The following is a 19,055-nucleotide window of genomic DNA, read 5'->3' as shown; positions in this document are numbered from 1 at the left end:
TTCCACAGCTCTGCAGCTTGGGTCCCCGCGGGGGGACACCCTGCCCTGGCCCCCCAGAATTGGGTTACTGGGGAAAGATTTTATTTCAAGTTTTTGCTTAAAGTACCACCAGCATCGCTCGTTGTCTGAGCCAGCACTGGGACAAACGGCCAGTGTGACACTGGGACTGCCATTCCACAGGATTGGGAACCACCAGGGTTTTTTTTTTCCGGGCGTTGGAGAAAATCCCCTTCTGCTAAGATGCTTGGACATCCCCTTGGCAGCCTGTTCCCACCACCGGGATTGTCTCCTCCTAGGGGACACAGCCCAGATCCTGTCCCAGTCCATGGGCTGCCAGACATGGTGACCCCCAGTTCTGGTCAGAGCCATCAGCCCTTGACAAGCCCTCGGCCTGGGCTCTGGGCACGCACAGTCTGGCTGCGTCCTGCCAAACTGCCTGGGACAGAGCCCTCCCTCCTCCTGGTCCCCACGGGCTCATCCCATGGCCAGAGCAGCGAAATCCAGGCCTGGCTCCCGCTGGCATTATAAATAGCCGGGACATGGGGAGGGAGCTGTGCTGCCTGGGATGGGGGTGCCTGGGTGTGGTGCATCCCAGCGGGTGCTGATCGGGGGGACTCGCGGGGTGTAGGGCTGGGGCGTGGGAGGGCTCGGTGCTGCCGTGGCGCTGTCCACGCCCGGGGGAGGGACGGGGCTGCGTGTGCGCCTGTGAGTGTGTGAGTGAGTGTGAGTGTGTGTGTGTGTGTGTGTGTGTGTGACAGAGAGAGACATTTATAGATCACGTGTGAAACTTGATCTCCCCGCAGTGGACTCAGAGGAAAGAAAAAAGATAGAAGTATTGTTTTTAAACAGATTTTTTCCTTTGTTTTTCTTTGTTTTTTTTTTTTTTTTTTTTTTTTTTTCTCCCCTCTCCCCCTGCGAGGGCTGGTGATAAAAGGCCGGGGCGGCCAGCGCCGGCTCAGAGGGAGGAAATGCCGAAATCGCCGCGGTCGGACGCGGCGGCGAGCGCCCACTGACCCATCCCGGCACGGAGCAAGCTGCCGGCGCATCCCCCGCCGTGGCACCCCGGCCCCGCGGGGACCCCCGCGCCATGCGGGCGCTCAGCCTCGGCCTCGTGGCCCTGACCTGTGCCACGACGGCTCTGTGCGCTGCTGGAGCCCAGCGCCGGGCTCTGGAGGGCGGCGGCCGCCGGCGCTACCACCGCGTGCAGCACGGCCACTGCAGCTACACCTTCGTGCTGCCCGAGGCCGACCCTCTGCCCTGCCCAGCCGCCCCCGGCCCCGTCCCCGGCCCGGCCAACGTGCTGCTCCAGCGGGACTCGCCGGCCGGCACCGCCGGGCACGGGGCTGCACAGCGCCTGCGGCACCTCGAGAGGATCCTGGAGAACAGCACCCAGTGGCTGCTCAAGGTAGGGTGTAGGATGTGGAGGTGTGGGGCGCGACCAGCAGCGGGGTGGTGTGGGCAGGGATCTGTGTCCAACACTCACTCATGCAGCATCCCTGTGGCACAGCTGTGGCCACTGGGGCCTGTGCCCACCTGAGCATCCAGGTCAGCTTTTCTCTGCAGGTGTGCAGCTGGAATCAAGCACTGTCTGCATGGAGAGCATGCGTGCTGCAGGTTCTGCGGGTGCTGCAGCTCATGGGTGCTGCAGATCACTCACCCAGAGCACTTCCCATTGAGGCTGTATTCCCTGTCCATCCTTGCCATAGGGTTCCTCATGGTCCTTGCTGGGTTAGCCATGCCAAGCATCCCTTGGGGATCAGCATTCCAAGTTCTGGGCGAGGAGACTGGGAAGGGGTTTGGCCAGTGGTAGGGAGAGGGTCCCAAGGGCAGGGGCCACTGAAATCTCTCCAGCTTAATAATTTTCCCTCCTATAGGCTTTACAAAAGCTCCCAGAACTTGATGAGACTTTGTGTGGGACCCAATGGCTCCTGGGTGGCCTGTGGGTGGTGCATGGTGGGAGCAGTAGGATGCCACACCAGAGGGGTTGTGTACCCACAGATTTGCCACCCCCAGCTCCCACTGGCTCGCCCTGTCCCCAATGCCTGAGGCAGGAAGCAGCATTTCCTTCCTGGAGCCCCCAGCAGCTGAGTGCGACTGCCTGCGTCAGACCCAGGAATAGCTCATCCCAAGGGACACGTCCCAGGGGGGCCCTGAACCCACAGCCCGTGCCAGGAACACTGGGTACCTGCACTGATAGGAGGGGAAGAGGCTTGTCCCCAGCTGTCACTGACCCAGCAGAGCCACATGTGTGTCCTGTGGTGTCCCACCAGGCTGTAATGGGACCCGTGTGCCTCTGCAGTCCCATTTCCTGGGTGATGTCCCCGTGCCGAGCCCCTGCAGCACTCAGGGATCAGGATGGGGCCAACACACTGAGTGGGGGTCCCGGGGATGGTCTGTGCCAGCCATGCTGCTTGGGTAGCCACCCTGGCTGTGGGGGACAGTGCAGGCAGCAGGGACGTGCAGGACGTTGTTCCTTGTCCCCTCAGCCATCTTTAGAGAACAAATTCCTCAAGAGCTGGGAAAACGCTGAACCGTGGCTCTGCAGGAAGCCAGCCCAGAGTGTTGCAGAGGGGTCAGCAGGGCCAGTGACAACCTGGCTGGTGGCACCAAATCTCTGTCACTGTGGAACCTGCTGGGTCTGCTGGGTGCACAGAAGTCCTGGGGTCCCTGTGCCCTGGGGTCCCTGTGCCCTCAGCTCTCTGCCTTGGTGTCCCTGTGCTCTGGTGTCTTTGTGCCCTGTGTGCCCAGGCCAGCTCTTGGGATGAGGGCAGCCTTTGTATGGCCAAGCAAGGCAGGGGACCAGGGTCCCACCACAGGTGCACATGGCCCTGTCCAGAGCAGACAGCCACAGGCAAGGTGGGACTGCACATCTGGGCAGCAGTGGGCAGCAATGCCCCTCACCACAGCCCCAAGGAGCACAAGGCAGTGGAGCACTGGGCAGCCAGTGCCCCATTCCTTCCCCATCCCCATCCCCATCCCCATCCTGTTCTACCCATCCATCCCATCACAACAATCCCACCCCACCCTATCCCATCCAGCTCCATCCTGCAGCATGGCTCTCTCCTTTTAGAGGCAGCTTGCAGCTATGTTTTTTGCTGTTGTTCCTCAGCTTCCCAAATTTCAGCAGAGCTGCCCAAGAACGCTTGTTTTGGTCAGACTCCAGCCCTGAACAAACAAACGAGGGCTCAAAAGAGGCATTGGGTTCAGGGACAGATCGTAAACAGTGTTGCATCCCCATCTGCTCTGCCCTGGCCTGGGGAGCCCTGCAGGATGCTGAGAAATTGTGAGCTCTCCTGGCACCCAACAGGTTCTCCAGGTCCCCTCAGGCATCTCCAGAACTGGCCTCCCCCAGGACCCCCATCCATGGTACTGGGGGCTGGCCCACCCTCCCCACTCAGCACCCCTTGGTGGGGACATGGCCAGGACCCAGCACACAAGGACACATCGGCTGCTTCTGTCTCAGGAGGAATTAATTTTAGTTCAAACACAAACATTTGATGGTGCCGCTGGGTCTGGGGGGGAGCTTGGGGTGGGATGGGGTCTCCAGCAAGGCAGTGGCATTTTGGCAGCTCTGAGGTGCCTGAGGCACAGGGGCTGATGCTGCTCACCCTGGGATGTGTGCAGCGGTGTGGGGAGCAGGTGAAGGGTTTTCCACCCACCTGTGCCTCAAGGATTCCTGAGCCAGTGCTTGTGAAATGCATAGAAATGCCAGGGCAGGGTAAGAACTGGGGCACAGGGGAGGGATGTGGCTGCAAGAAGGCAGCACAGGATGATCCAGCTGTGGGCAATGGGATCCCAGCATGTGGCAATAGGATCCCAGCATGTCCAGCGAGTGGCTGAGTTTCTTCCTGCTCCACGGTGATGTTTTGGGGTGACCAAAACAGCACCACAGCTTTTACCGCAGCGGCTCTGCCCTTATGGTAGAGAAATGAGTCCCTGAGACCAGGAGAGCCCAGCTCACATCAGCACCCATGAGATGAAGGAGGGGGCATCCCGGATTCCCTGTCCTTGGCTCAGAGCCTGCCCCACTTATGTCCTCTATGCCAGACATGCCTGGGGACACTGTGCCCCACTCCAGCTCCCAGGGAACTGCTGGGGCCAGGATCCAGGGCTCCATCTCCAGAGCTCTCAGCCTTCCCCGTGCCAGCTTGACCTTTTCTGTGGGTATGTTCTGCCCTCAGCTCACAGATGTTTATTTAAAAAAAAAAAAAAAAAAAAAAAAAAAAAAAAAGCAGCAAGATTGAGAGGGAGAAAAGGCCTCCCCAAGCCCCGTGAAGCAACAAGATTAACGACGTGGTTAAAGGGAAACTCTCCAGCAATCCCTCAGCTCAGGGAAATGTTTTCCAGACGCGGCTTTCCGACCTTTCCCTGCTTCCTCCCTGAGAGCACGTTCCTGCGAGGGAAAATCCCCAGGGAAACGGGTGCAGGCAATGCTGGCTGGGATGGTCAGCCCTGGGACCTTCCTGCCCCGAGACCCTCCTGCCCCACATGGGCGCTCACAGTGGGGTGATGGTTTTGCCACTGCCTGGTGCAGAGGAGGAAGGAACAGTGAGATTTCGTCATGCCAAACAAGTGCAGAGCCCTGTGCCCTGGCCCACTGCCGGCCCCACTCCCACGCTGAGTATCCCAACACTGCTGCCTGCCATGCTGCTGAACATCCTGGTATTCCATGATGCCAAACATCCCAGCACTGCTGCCTGCCTGCCACCGTGCCAAGCATCCCAGCACCACTGCATTCCCACCATGGTGCAGAACATCCCGGCACCACTGCCTGCTTTCCACCCTGCCCAGAGAGCAGCATCCCAACCCTGCTGATTCTGGTCCACAACCCCACAAGATGCAGGGGGATGTGGGGCTCTGCCTGCACCACTGGGGAGCTCAGGACCTGGGCATTGCAGGGAAGCAGCATCTGTGGGATGCAGGGAGCTGGGCAGCCCCCGTCCCTGCTGCTCTCAGGGGCTGCTTTCCCAGCGTGGGCGGCAGCGCGGCCCCTTCCGCTCCCTGTGGCCCCCGCTGAGGGACCGTGCCCCCACCGAGGCCATCGCCCTGGGGAGGGGCTGAATGGGAACCTCATGGCGGGGCTGCCAGAAATAGCAAAGCCTTTGGGAAAGGCGGCTCCCCCGCGGGCTGGGAAAGCGGAAGCGTCATCTCAGCTGTGTCCGAGCTGTGTTCGCAGCCAGCTTCTTCCCAGCCCCGAGCACTTCCACGTGGTGGAGCAGCACCGGGTGCCGGACACCCACCTTCCCTGGCTGACGGTGTCCCCTCACCCTCCAAATCCCCGGTGGCTGGGGGCTGGCAGCTGATGCTGATGCCAGTGCCAGTCACTCCCTGCCTGGCTGCTTGGCACAGGCAACCCTGGCTGGGCATCAGCCCCAGCTCGCCAGCACACCTGGGCACACAGAAGCCCATGCCAGGCCCCAGCTGGTACCACAGCCCAGGAATCTTGGCAGACGATGCCTGAGGAGACTCCCCTGCAGCAGCTCAGCTCACTCTGTCCTCTGATAAGATTCTAAGGGCCCTGAGGTGGGTCAAGCCTTGTGTAGACACAAGGCTGTGCCTGGGGCTGTGCCCAGCGGTGCCAGGCTCAGCTGGGATGCTGAGACAGGACCTGAAGAGGTGCCCAGATGACCTCCTGCATCCTCACTTCCCTGCACAGCTGGAGAGCTACATCCAGAGCAGCGTGAAGCCAGAGATGGCGGAGCTGCAGCAGACGGCAGTGCAGAACCAGACCGCCACCATGCTGGAGATCGGCAGCTCCCTCCTCAACCGCAGCGCCGAGCAGAGCCGCAAGCTCACCGACGTGGAGGCCCAGGTACAGCACATGTGTCCCCATGTCCCCGCCACCCTGAGACTGTGGGGGGTGGCACGGTTTGTCTGCAGATAAACGCGATGCCCTGAGGTGACACGGGGTTTAATGCACCAGTGGTGGAGGTACCAGGGCTGTGTGCCAGAGACCCGCCAGCCCAGCGACACCACGGGTGTGGTGTGGCCCTGCCTGCTGATGCCAAGACTCCCCTCTGCTCCCGAGGCAGGTGCTGAATCAGACGTGGCGCATCGAGATGCAGCTCCAGGAGAATTCCCTGTCCACCATCAAGCTGGAGAAGCAGCTGCTGCTGCAGACCAATGAGATCCACAAGCTGCAGAACAGAAACAAGTAGGGGCTGGGGTGGCTCAGGGACCCCCACAGCCCTTGGACCAGCCCAGGGAGGCTGGTCCCTCCCACCTCACACTGCACATTGAGGGGGCTTGAACCCCTGCAGGTGCTGGCTGTGGTCCCTAGGGGGTTGCACAGCCCCAGCACGGCCGCTGGGCTTTGGGCTCCCCTGGCTGGGCACATCCCAGAGGGTACAATTCAGGGGGTGTAGCAGGGGATGGGGACAGCAATGGGTCCCTGCAGACACGCTGGGACCGCTCTGCCACCCCATCACCGCTGCATCCCACTCCCAGCATCCTGGAGGTGCGGGTGCTGGAGATGGAAACGAAGCAGCAGGCGGAGCTGGCGGGGGCCCACTTAGAGAAGGAGAAGCTGCAGCGGCTGCTGAGCCGGCAGAGCGGCACCATCGAGGAGATGGAAAAGACGCTGCTGGCTGCCAGTGCCAACACCAGCCTGCTCCAGCGCCAGCAGCTCCAGCTCCTCCAGTCTGTCCAGAGCCTGATGCGCCTCGTCTCCCAGGGCAGAGGTGAGCGGGGTGTGCGGGCAGAGTGGAGGCAGTGGGAAAGCTCCTTGTCCTCCCAGGAGCGTGCCAGGGTGCCCCCTGTGGTCTGCTCAGCTTGAGTGACCTCACCTCAAAAATCATAGAATCATTCAATCGTAGAATGGTTTGGGTTGGAAGGGATCTTAAAGCTCATCTCATTCCAACACCCTGCCATGGGCAGGAACACCTTCCACTAGAAAATTATCCACTCATTGCAACCAAGGAGCAGCTTGGAGCTCCAAGGGGTGGGTGCATAGCCTGATGCCATTCCCAGCCATGGCAAACCCCCAGGGGTTAGGCTGGCAGCAGGCCTGGTGGCACAGCTGCCTTGCTCAGCCCTCAGGAGATGGCACAGAAGATAAAAAAAATAATCCGTGAGCACAAAGGCATCCAAAGAGAGAGAGAAGAGCAGCAAAACAGGCAGGGCTGCAGGGCCATTACAGTTTCTGCCTTCTCACTGTCCCCTCTGCCACAGCCATGTCACCTGGGCAGGAGCAGCAATTCCAGGACTGTGCCGAGGTGCGCCGGGCGGGCATCCATGCCAGTGGCATCTACACCCTGCACATTGCCAACCTCAGCGAGCCCAAAAAGGTGAGCACAGTCCAGAGAGGGCTTCCTTGCTGCACCCTGGAGTGTTGCCCACCCAGTGCACACCAGTCCCACACCAGATCCCTGTTGCTTGGCACATCCCAGGGCAGTTTCCCCACCCCATCCAGCCTTGGGTGAAGGCAGCCTCCACGGGATGAAAGCAGGGCTGACACAGCCTTCCAAGTGGGGGCATAAAAGTGATTTTAGGCACCCTGGCCTATAAGCACCAGACCCCAGGCCCTGTCCACAGCCATGGAGGGAGGAGAGACTCCTCAGCCAGGCACTGGGCACAGCACACCCTCGTCAGCCCCTCAGGCAGCTCTAGCACACACAGAGCACCCACGCCGAGCTGCCCAGCTTGGCAGGGATGCACCTGGCTGCCCCCTCCAAGCCACCCCCAGCCTGTCCCTCACTTCCTTGCAGGCATACTGTGACATGGAGACGGATCGAGGGGGCTGGACCATCATCCAGCTTCGTGCCAACGGCAGCCTCAGCTTCCAGAGGAGCTGGAGGGAGTACAAGCAGGTGTGTGCCTGACCGGGGAGGGGAACAACACCCTGGGGGCCCCCCAGGCACCCTGAACTCACCCACCCTGCTGCTCCACAGGGCTTCGGGGATGCGTCGGGGGAGTACTGGCTGGGGAATGAGGCCGTGCACCTGCTGACCAGCCGGGTGCCCTACGCCCTGCGGGTCGAGCTGCAGGACTGGGAGGGTGGCCAGGTGTATGCCCACTACGGGAAATTCCAGCTGGGGAGTGAGCGGCAGTTTTACAGGTAGGGGAGAGGCACTGTGGGAAGAGCCACGCAGCACTTCCCATCTCTGACTGCCCCCAAGCCCTGTGGGCAGCAGTGGCCAGGGGGAAGGGCTGGGTGTGGTGCCCCAGGGAGGTGCAGGATCACCTGGGGCTTCACTGGGTTGTCCTGGTGTAGTTATGGTGCCAGGTGCCAGGCACATTGCTGTGACAGTTTCATCTCTCCCTGGGCTTCTGAGAAGTACATTTTTAATGCATAAAATTGCATCAGGGCAGTGGGATTTGCCATCCCAGTGGGAGCAACTTGCACTGAGGCTCTTTTTTTTGGGCAAGGGAGGTGACAGAGGTGTGGACACCAGGCATTCCCAGGGGTGTTGGGCATCCCCAGGCTGTCCATGTCCACAAAGGGATGCTGTGCTCCTAATGCTCAGCTTGCCATGATCATGTGCTCCTGGCCATGGGCAGGAGGGTGAAAAGCAGCTGGGGGCCTTCACTGCTGGGCTGGAGGTGGAACCAGACCCCAGACATCCCCTGCACCATCCATCCCATGCATGCACCAAGCTGACCCCCAGCAAGAGGACTGGAGGAGACTTGGGGGTCCTCTCTGCCCCAGAGTACCACAACCCTCACTCTTGGAGGTCAAGGATGGGAGGCCAAGCTGGAACTGCAGGATCTCTGCCCACATCCCTCTGTGCTGTGTTCAGCTCATGGCAGCCCCTGAGCAGTGCTGGGGGCTCTGTGACGCCCCGGCAGTGACAGTGGCTGTGTTCCTGCTGGGCACAGGCTGTCGCTGCAGGACTACAGTGGCACTGCTGGGCAGCAGAGTGGCCTGGCCCTGCAGGGCACCCAATTCAGCACCCGTGACGCCGACAATGACAACTGCCTTTGCAAGTGTGCCCAGATGCTCTCAGGAGGTGAGTGGAGCAGGGGGACAGCCCCATGTGGCACCCGTGGGTGCCAGCCTGCGATGCCACCTTCCCACCCTTCTCCCTTCCCACAGGATGGTGGTTCGATGCCTGTGGCCTCTCCAACCTGAATGGCATCTACTACCCGGCCCGGAACAACATCCGCAAGCTCAACGGCATCCGCTGGCACCACTTCCAGGGGCCCAGCTACTCCCTGAAGGGCACCCGCATGATGATCCGGCCCACCAGCTTCTAACGTGCCTGCGGCAGTGCCAGCACTGAGAGACAAGTCCGGGACAAGGGATGGTTGGGGGCGGCTAAGATGCCCCACCTGCTGCGGGAATCTTTACCATGAGTATATTTTTTATTCTCGTTTATCCCATTTTTCAGAAGTCTGCAATGTCACCACGGCCATGCTGGAGGAGCCATGGGCAGGGCTAAAGGGCGCTGAGGAGCTGGAGTTGCAGGAGCTGGAGTGGGACAAAGCCAGACCTGCCAAAGTGGACTCCAGCATATGGAAACCCTCTGACCTCACCTCAGCTTCTCTCCCCAGATTTCTGCTGGGCCTCAGGGTTTTGTCTTGGGGACAGGGCTCCAAGACCCCCCTCAGTGATGGGGCTCTGAGAACCCCTGGGACCACGTGCAGTCAGAGGGACCCCAGACATGATGGGGACTTTGCCTTTTCACTGGTTTTGGATATTGTAAATCCCCCACCGTCCCACTTTCCTGCAGGATTAGAGGAGCTGGATGGGACAGGAATCCTGATAAGCATGGGGGCTGGTGGTGTCCCTCCTTCACCTTTTGTTCAGACACAGCCATGCAGAGGGCCACCGGCTGTCCCCTTCTAAGCATGGCCCGATCCACTGTCCCCATGTATGGCCGGACAGGCACTGCTCCTCACGGAATGGAGCTGGGTTTCTCCAGGACAGGAAGAGCAGAGGGTATCCTTGGGGACCTTTTTTGGGACCAGTCCTGGGATGGCCAGTGGCCCAGTTCTGGAAGGAGCTTGCTGGGAGCAGACACTGCAGTGGCAGGGGCTGGCAGGGCCCCAGGATTAGCAGGAAGGGGCTGGGGGGTCATGGGTGGGGAGGGGGCTGTGGGTTAAAGGGGCTGGGAGGCGGGAGGTGCTGGGTGCTGGCACCGACACCGGCTGTGCACGCAGCAGCGGGGGGGCTCCTGCTGCCTGCCCTCATCACTGTCCTGAGGCACCCGCTAATTAACGCTGATTAAAGCACGTGACGTTGTTGGCGCTTCCAGAAGATGCTCATCAGTGGGGAATAATTAAAAAATGGAAAACACGGGGGGCGGTGCTGCCGGTTTTCCTTCTGTCCTGGCTGCCTGCCTGCACCTCCTGCCTGCACATGGGGCACCCATGGGGGATCTCAGCACAGAGGGTGAGCGTGATGGACATTTCCCCGGCTGTCCCTCCTCCCTGGAAATAACTGATGGCCTCAGCTGCGCTCCCCACGAAACCGGAGCCACTGGGAAGCAGCTGCCAGGGAAAGCGATAGGGAGTGTGGGGCTGTCCTGCTGTCCCCAGCAGGGACATGCAGCGGGGGGGCATTCTGGGGTGTCTGAACGTGTCTGTGCCAGGGTTTCATGCTGGCAGTCCCATGGGTGGGGGTCAGATGGAGACTCCTGGTTCGGGAACAAGGCTTCTGTGTGTGCACATCGAAATACTGCTCACAAACACGTGTGCACATGGACACACAGACACACAGACATCCTTCATGCATAGGATCATGCACACATGAGCACACAGGGCTTTGGATGGCCATGTCAGGTCCCATTCATGCAGGGCATGGGACACCAGAGCCACACCAAGGACTGGCAGCACCTGAGGGAGATGTGGCTGCTCAGCCCTTGCCTGGATGGGGACTGGTGCCCCCCCGCTTCTCCTTAGCAATAGCAACAAATTTAGACCAAGCCCTGGGACACACCACGCTGAGGAATCCAGCAGCACAGCCGGTCCCAGCCACCAGCGAGGATCTGGTTCCCTCAGAGATTTCCCCAAGGGCAAAGCCTGTCCCCAGGCGAGTGCCCGGGGTCCCTGTCCTGTCACCCTCTGGTTTCCGGGGTGTCTTCCTTGGGGCGGCACCCAGTGCCCCATGTGCCATCATTAAGGATCCCCTGGGTGTGCGTGTCCTCTCCAGAGCACTTCATCAGCCTGACTCACAGCCAGATGCCATCCCCGTGTCCTGTCACCATGTCCTGACACCACATCCTGCCCTCCACATTCCTGGCAGCTGGACCTGACAATAACCCAGCAGGAGTCACGTGGATCCTGCACCCTAAGCAGGGGATCTGTGTGGACACACAACAAGGCAGAAATCAAGCTGGGATGGTAAATTCTTCTTTATGACAGCTTTTCTGGGGACCCCAGGTGCTGGATGGAAGCCCCAGTCAAGGGGCCCATGGTGCTGCCTTGGCCAGCAGCTGCTGGGGGGTTGCCACTGAAGGGAGGCAGCGGCAGACCCAGGTTCAGGTGGGATCCCTGGGTGCAGCTTGCTGGTGGCTTTGATGTCACCTTCCCCAGCAGACACCTGCCTGCATGGGACACATCAGGAGCATGGAGATCACAGGGCACAAGTGGCACCTGAGGTGCCGGGAGAGCTGTGGTGCCATGTGAGGCTGCCCTGGGAGAACACACGGGCACTTTTCATCTTCAAAGCACTCCCTGCGCCAGCTTTTATCCCAGCCCACCTGGGAGGTCTCTGCTATTGCCGCCCCCATCTCCCGGTTCTTGGAGAGCTGGGACCTGGCCAAGCTTTGCAGGAGGGAGGGAAGGAGGCAGGGGAGGGTGCATGGCACAGAGGGGAATCCCAACAGCTGGGGCTCTGCCGGGACCTGCCTGACCCAACCGCCGCCCGGCTGTGCCTGCCGGGCCCCGCGCTGGCACGCTGCAGCATGGAACCCATGATTCCCTTCCAGCACCCATCCACTCAGCACCCACAGCCCTGCAGAGCTACCGGCACCCCAAGAGTCCCTGTCCCATCCCAACCTCCACCGCCCCAAGAGACAACACACAGCCTCCAAAACACAGGCATTTAATAAAACTGGTTGCATTATAATTATTATTATTTACAGATCAAACATAAGGAAAACAGTAGAAAAGAGGAACTGTTGTCTTCATAAATACCAGGCCCAGCATGCTGGGGGCTTCTTGCCCACTGGCAGCCGGGAAGGGGAACACAGGCACCCGCAGACAGACAGACACACAGCCCTGGGCAGCTTGAAGCAGGGGGTCAGGTTTCCCCCTCATGCCTCAAAGCACCAGGCTTTTCTTCAGCAATAAGATGGGACCACCAGGATGTGGCCACCACCCCAGGCAGTGGGACCCTTTCTGTGGAGGCTGCAAGGAGGCAGCTCCTTCACTGGTGCAGTGTCCCTGCTCCATGCAGGGGGAACCAGCCCCTTGCACCCCACCCAGGGTGCTGGTGAAGAGCAGGACAGGCAGGGGCTGCCAGCAGTGCAGGCAGGGCAGCCACACATGAGGCCCTGTGGGTGTTGAGGACCAGCCACACACCCAGGGACACATGTCTTCTGCCTTCCCACAGGCTTGCAGGAACCTGACACAGGGGTCTGACAATGGATCCCTGGCCACATCAGGCCAGTGATGCTGCAGCACAGCAGGGCTGAGTTCAAGGGTCCTGTCACCACCAAGAGGTCCCAGGGCACAGCCAGTGCTTTGTCCCCATCCAGCGTTGCCCACTTATGAGCGGCCCATCCCCAGCGCCCACCACGGCACTGCTACACATCGGAGACCTGCTGGGGCTCCCTGGCCTGGCGCAGCCCGTAGAGCCACTTGATGACACGGGCGTTGCGCTCGATGATGGAGATGCCGTAGGGCACGCGCTCCGCCGGCCGTCCCTCCGGCGTGGCGGCGCTGGGTGGCGAGTGGCCGCCCTCCGAGCTGGCCGTGCTCACGCTGTGGAACTTGAGGGACACGATGTCAGAGCTGGCGCGGGCGAAGCGCTCAGCCGCCATGTCCTGCATCTCCTCGGGGTCAAGGCCACAGTAGTTGAAGAAGCGCTCCAGGTCGGCGGTGGCCCGCGAGAGCCGATCGCTCAGGTCCGACTTGGAGCGGTGCAGCAGCGGCTGCCGGCGGGCGCTCTCCGGGCGGGCGGGTGAGCTGCGGGACGGGGTCACAGGCAGCCCACCTGGGATGGGGGATGCAGGCAGAGGTGTCACTGGGCTGCGCGGAGCTCCACAGGGACGGACGTCCACCCTCCGCACGGCCACACTGCCAGGGGGTTTGGTGGTGGCCGGGCTCTCCGCTGGCTTGACAGCCCCTTCCACCTCTGGCGTTTCCGCTCGCCACCTGCACTCCCTGCCCAGCGGGCTCTCCGCCTTAGGGAAGGGGCTGTCACAGAGGTTGATGAGGTTGTTGAGGATCTCCAGGTCAAGGGAGGTCTTCGGGCTGGCAGCATCGGCGCGGCGCGGCCCCGGGGGTGCCCTGCGGCTGGGGGTGAGCACAGCCCGGCGCACTCCAGGGGTGAAGAGGGGCTGCTTGAGCACCAGTGGCTTCACAGGCTCCTGCTTGGTGCTGGCGACCTTCTGGCTCTTCACGTACTTGGCCTTGTCGGCCTCCAGCCTCTCCACTGCGCTGGGCTTCCCGGCCCCCGGCTCGGCGTGCCGGCGGAAATACGCGGGCCCTTTGCGGAGAATACGGACCGGCATGGCCGAGGTGAAAGGCGCCGTCACCGCCACCCCCTTCATGGTGTCACCGGCTTGCAGCGCCTCGACGGGCATCCTCCGTGCCGGCACCGGGACACGGGTGAGCGGCCGCCACGGGCAGCGAGGGGCTCAGGTGCCGTCGGCTGCGGAGAGGAGCCGGAGTGAGAGCGGGGCCGGAGTGAGAGCGGCGGCGATGCTGCCCCTGCCCGCGCCCCGGCCCCACGGCAGACAAAGACAGCCCAGGCTGTGCGGTACCGCACTCGCTGCGCCCCCGGCTCCGGGCTGCCTATTTGAAGGCGGTCACCACGCCTCCGCCGCTGCCGAGCCTCCCCGACAAGTCCCCCGGCCAATCCGCGCCGCACGCCTGCTTCAAACCGCACCGGGGCCAATGGCGCCGGCGGGGAGGGCGCCCCGGTGCCGGCGAGGGGCGCCCTGGAGAGAGAGTGGGGGCGGAGAGAGCCAAGCGCCCCTCACTGATGCTCTGCCCAAGTCGCAGGTGCCGGGGGTGCATCGCCCACAACAAGGGGTGCGTTGCGTGTGCCCATCGCCCATGCTCAGGGGTGCACTGCTCACATCCAGAGGGGCAGGTCCTTCTCCCAGGCGTGCATCACCCACTCCCAGGGGAGCACTGATTGCTCCCAGGGGTGCCTTATCTACATCCTTGCATCACCCATGCCCAGGGGTGCATTGCCTGCTCCCAGGCGTGCATCCCCCATGCCCAGGGTTCCATCACCCACCACCCTGCCGGGCTGGTGGATTCGGTGCTCCACTCCCTCTGCTGTTCCCTCAGCTCTCGCAAGCTCCGGGGCTGTTCCCAGGCTCCCTGCTCTCATCCTGGAGCTCCTTGGAAAGTAAGTGGAGTACACGGGGGTTTCCACTCGTGCTTCCCCGGCCGCGGTGTGCTCGGGGCAGCGTGAGGCCCTGTGCACCCCGTGTCCTTGGGTCCCTGCCAACCCCAACGAGCGCAGCCGCCACAACGGTCGCGCAGAGGCACCAGCCCGCCCACAGCGAAAAGGGGGGGGAGAGCACCCAAACCAGCCCTACACCCTTCTGCAGCCCCCTGACCAGAGGTGGACACACCAAGAGTAGCCCCAATACCCAGAGGGGCTCAGCAGTGGCAGGGCACACAGGACCATATGTGGGTCAGACCCCCTCCCCCAACCCCTTTCCCAAGCTGCTCTGAGATTCCTCCTGAGGGTCCCGATTTGGGGCACCGATGAGCCCGAGGATGTGACAGCAAGCCCCAGCACTCACCAGGTGCAGTGGTGGGCAGGGCGGAGCCGGTGTGCTGTGGCCTCACTCTCTCCCGTGGCAGCCGAGCAGGCAGCTGCCACCGTCACCCGCTCACCTGCGTGCACAAACTTCCTGGGAGCAGCCCAGCGCCTGTCCCAGCGGCACCCACAGCCCCGCCGAGCCGTGGCTGAGCCACAGCTGAGCCATGTCTGCACCCCCTACCAGGCCACGGATGCCAGATTCCCCAGAATCAGCACCCCAGCAAGATCTGTGCACAGCACACATCCCCGTGACACGCTGTGACAGACGAGTGGCCATGGGGGAGGCTGGCTGCCCCTCTCCCCATTCTCGTCCCCTGCCTGGGGGGACATGCTGCCTCCTGACCTGGAAAATGTCTGCAGGGGGGCGGCCAGGCGTGCGACAGCTGGGAACGGTCCCAGCACCGGCACAGATCCTCCTGCCTCCTCCCCGGGGCAGCTTTCTGCACCCCTCTGCCCGACCCCTCAGGTCCAGTGCTGCCCCACCCCTGTGCCAATGGCCAGCTTCACTGCCCTTGTACCTGTGCCCAGCACAGGGAGGGCTCCTCGGTTCAGCACAGGGGTGCAAAAGTGTCCCCCAGGCAAAGCAAAGAGGGAAAGTGTCCCTACATCAGGCACTGGAGCTCAGCCTTGCACCAGACACTCAGCCAAGCCACAGAGGAGACGGCTGCGAAGTGCAGGGACAAGGACACGGGAGCCCCAGCACAGCCACCAGTGGCCAGCGTGGGGACCCCTCCCCAGCACGGACAGCCCGGCCGGGCACAACCTGCTGCTCCACATTCCTGTGGTGCTGAGCCACTGCGCTGGCACGGCCACACCGAGCTGGGCTGCACCGAGCCAAGCTGAGCTGAGCGGAGCCGCCCTCCAAACAGCCCCAGAAACTCGACAACAAAATCCCATGCCCCAAACCCAGCTGGAGTTCAGGGATCTGAGCTCTGGGCATTGCCCAGTGTGGCCCCAGCTCCTCTCCCTCCTGGGGTGGGCAGTCCAGCCAGGCTCACATGGCACGCCAGGTCACCTCCTGCCTGAAAGAGCTGCTCCAGAGGTACACGGTTGTGACCCCTTCACCAGCTCACCCAGCCCCACTCTGCTGGCACTGGACCAGCACGGGACCAGCACCACCTCTGCCACCCACCTGGATTGGCCCTGCAGCGTGGGAGCCTCGTTGGCACAGATCAGCTGCCACACTTCTTCTCCCTGATTTCTTTCCGAGGATGTCCTGATGGTGTCCTGATGTCCCCACCCTCCTGCTCCCCAGCCACGTCCTCCCCGTCTCCCTGTGTGATGGCGGCTGCAGGGTGCTGGAGCGGTTCTGCATGCAGCGGCTGCCGCTGAGTCAGCGCCGGGCGAGGACGCCCTCCGAGGCAACTCAGCGCTCATATGGGATGGAAACCACAGGGCATTCCTCCATGCCAGGCTGCGCCACGCAGCGTGCCGGAGCCCGGTGACGCCCCGGGTGCCGGTTCAGCCCGCGGTGCTGGTTGGGCAGCCTGGATGCACATACAGCCTGAGGTGCTCACAGTGACAAATCCAAAACGCTTCTGGATGTCACTGCTCGCTGTGGGCAGAGGGTCCTTGTGCTGGGTTAGGGCTTCAGGGACACAGGGGAAAATCCCAGCCTTCCTATGGGCACCTAGATTCCCTCATATCACTGGTATGGTCAGTTGGCAGGGCCTGCTCTGATTTGGAAATCTCATTTTGTTTCCCCACTCACCTAGCAGCAATGAACTCCAAAACATAGGAAAATAAACTGGATAGCAGGAACAGAGGTCACAGATTGGAACAGGGTCACCAAGCCTGCAGCCACCTGGACCTGCTGGCCTGAACCCAGCCCCAGGGTGGCTCCTGCACCACGGTACAGGCATCTCCGTTCAGCTCTGCACAGAGGGATCAAGCTTTTGGCTCGTGCTATGGAGCTCAGTTACAGCCCTGCATTGTTCAAATGGTTCCTGGAGCAAGACAAGGAGCTGGTGGAGGGAGAAGGGCCAAGGGAAGCACAGAGTCTGCCCTGAGCCCAGATTCACACAACGGGCTCAGCTAGAAAATCCCAGTTGGTAGGCAAGGGCAGAGCCTGCAGGCTGCGTCCCCCCACAGGTGCTGAGGCTGTGCGGGTGCAGGCAGGAGGCTGCAGGAGCTGCTCGGGCACGTCTGGCCCGTTGGAGTGGGGCGTTGGATCCAGGCAGCGCCCCAAGCCTCGCCCTCCCCGGGAGCATCCCGGGACATGCCCCGGGAAGACAGCGTCCTGCAGGAATGCTCCTCCAGCACCCAGTGCAGCATCCCCACTACTGCTCCAGGAACACGTGGACAGTGTTTGTGAACAGAGGGACAATGAGGCACTGGCAGTGCCTTTGCTCTCACCTTCTACAGACACCCTCGTGCCACTGCCGGGACCTCTTGGATGATAAATTAAGCTGCCAACGAGCAGAAAACACAGTCAGCAGCCAATTCCCCCCTGGAAGTGCTGGGTGGAGGCAGCTACGGGTGCCTGGCAACACCTGCCAAGCCGCAGGGTTGGGGCTCAGCAGTGTGGGCACCCCCATGTAGAGGCATCCCCAGAGCTGAGAGGTCCCCAACCCCTTCATCTTGGATGTTAACTCCCAAGTGTTTTATTGCAGCCCATTGCCATGCCCTGACCCAGGATAAGCCACCACTTGCTCTTACCTCAGTTTCCCCAGCAAGAGCTCTACAGAACTGCTCCAGAAGGAACATGGAGACAGAATGGGGAGGCACCCACTGCACCCAGCATCACCCCATTCCCTGTGGGCAGAGGGAATGATGCTGCCTGCACCCGGATGTTCACACTCCGTCTCTGCTCAGGGATCCGGGAGCCAGGGAGGTGACAGATGGGGACATGCTGGGCACGAGGCCTTTGTCTGGCCGGTGGTGGCGGCGGCACAGACCCGCAGATGGCGGCTGCCGTGGGGCCGTGGCCGCAGCCCATGGCCAGGCAAGCACTGGGCCCTGGGGATCCGGCCCTTTTGTTGGGGTCTCACCTCCGGCAGCGGCCCCTTCCCTGCTGCCCCCACCAGCCTTTCCACTTTCAACTTGACCTGCTCCTTTCACATGGAAATGGAATGCAAATAGGGCTGAGGCTGCCAGCGTCCAGGCTGAGACTTGCCAGCAGATCCCCAAGTCTGGGGGGTCATACCCTCTCAAATAGGGTGGCCAGTAGTCCCTGGAGTGAGGGGGTCCCCTTGTCCCCCAGTGGAGTAGCAGCCACCCTCTGCCCAGGCAGACCATCCCCACTGCTCACACATGGAAGAAGATATTAGGGGATGGGTCTCACTAGGGCTGAGCTCAAGGACAGACCTCTGCTTTTCTGGGCTGCCAATCTTCCCATGCCCTCCTGCCACCCTGTTACCCCCATGGCAAGGGCAGTGTGCCCACCCTGGGGATCCCCTCTGCACCCCCTGGCATGCGCTGGCTTGCAGTTGGGATGGGCTCCCCAGCCCTGGCTGGATGAGGAGGGGGCTTCCTGGAGGAATGGTCATCACAGACCAGCAAAGTCCCGCAGGCAGGGACCACTCGGCTACCAAATGTTGCCATCTGCTCCGGGGCCTTCGCTCGCATCTGCCGGGGGTGCGGAGGGGCGAGGGGCCGGGGGGCCGGGAGTTCAGCTGCGGGGCGGGCAGGGGGCGGAGAAGGCACAGGCAGGGCAGGCAGCACGCGTCGCGTGGATTTGGGTGAGTAGCGTGAAGGGGCAACACGGAGGTCCCACACCCAGCACCCCGTCGAACTGCCCCTGCCCTGTAGCCATTCGCCCTCGGGAAGGGTCTCACTGCCGGCTGAGCCGTCTCTTTGTGCCGACAAATTAAACACAGGACAATTGCCGTCCCCTCCCTGTCCCCATGCCCATGGACACACCGTGGCCTCAGCTGTCCTGCACCCACCCCAAGCTCCCTGCGCCTGGTTTCCCCAGCACCTTGCACCTGTTCCCCACCTTCCAGGTCCCCTGGGGTTCTGTACTGGTTTAACTGGGATAGAGTCATTTTGCCCATAGGAGCCAGTGTGGGACTGTTTTGGAGTTGTGCTGAAAGCAGTGCTGATAACCCAGCAGTGTCTGATCTTGGCTGAGCGATGCCCACAGAGCCCCAAGGACTTCTCTGCTCCTCCCACTGCCCCACCAGTGAGTGAGAGCGCTGGGGCTGCATAGAAACTGGGAGGGGAC

The 19,055-nt window shown here is 62.0% G+C and overlaps 2 protein-coding genes across 3 annotated transcripts; one reads left to right on the top strand and one right to left on the bottom strand.

The window, feature by feature from the left end:
* The first annotated feature begins 912 nt into the window (after positions 1 to 912).
* On the top strand, positions 913 to 10,006 carry ANGPT4 (angiopoietin 4). Of its 2 annotated transcripts, XM_053958924.1 has the most exons (10): positions 913 to 1,405; positions 5,657 to 5,812; positions 6,033 to 6,154; positions 6,448 to 6,680; positions 7,171 to 7,286; positions 7,707 to 7,808; positions 7,890 to 8,056; positions 8,818 to 8,948; positions 9,035 to 9,228; positions 9,330 to 10,006. In XM_053958924.1, the coding sequence occupies exons 1-9, from the start codon at positions 1,088 to 1,090 to the stop codon at positions 9,193 to 9,195; spliced, it is 1,506 nt and encodes a 501-aa protein (XP_053814899.1). In that variant the 5' UTR covers positions 913 to 1,087; the 3' UTR covers positions 9,196 to 9,228; positions 9,330 to 10,006. The 2 variants fall into 2 exon arrangements, with proteins under 2 accessions (XP_053814899.1, XP_053814898.1); XM_053958923.1 differs by having other exon boundaries at positions 9,035 to 10,006.
* Positions 10,007 to 11,970: 1,964 nt separating this feature from the next.
* FAM110A (family with sequence similarity 110 member A) lies at positions 11,971 to 16,043 on the bottom strand. The gene is made up of 2 exons (XM_053958513.1): positions 16,023 to 16,043; positions 11,971 to 13,759 (listed from the first exon to the last, which is right to left on the bottom strand). The coding sequence occupies exon 2, from the start codon at positions 13,689 to 13,691 to the stop codon at positions 12,690 to 12,692; it is 1,002 nt and encodes a 333-aa protein (XP_053814488.1). The 5' UTR covers positions 13,692 to 13,759; positions 16,023 to 16,043; the 3' UTR covers positions 11,971 to 12,689.
* Positions 16,044 to 19,055: the final 3,012 nt, after the last annotated feature.

The sequence above is a fragment of the Vidua chalybeata genome, chromosome 17 (genome assembly GCF_026979565.1).
Source record: "Vidua chalybeata isolate OUT-0048 chromosome 17, bVidCha1 merged haplotype, whole genome shotgun sequence".
Taxonomy (NCBI): domain Eukaryota; kingdom Metazoa; phylum Chordata; class Aves; order Passeriformes; family Viduidae; genus Vidua; species Vidua chalybeata.
The sequence above is the reverse complement of the archived record's forward strand: the minus strand, read 5'-3'. Positions and strand labels throughout refer to the sequence as shown.

Excerpts from the sequence above, each read along its gene's own strand:
- FAM110A (XM_053958513.1), bottom strand. The coding sequence starts at position 13,691 with ATGCCCGTCGAGGCGCTGCAAGCCGGTGACACCATGAAGGGGGTGGCG.
- ANGPT4 (XM_053958924.1), top strand. The coding sequence starts at position 1,088 with ATGCGGGCGCTCAGCCTCGGCCTCGTGGCCCTGACCTGTGCCACGACG. Across the intron at positions 1,406-5,656 it reads GCACCCAGTGGCTGCTCAAG|CTGGAGAGCTACATCCAGAG; the intron begins GTAGGGTGTAGG and ends TTCCCTGCACAG. Across the intron at positions 8,057-8,817 it reads AGTGAGCGGCAGTTTTACAG|GCTGTCGCTGCAGGACTACA; the intron begins GTAGGGGAGAGG and ends TGCTGGGCACAG.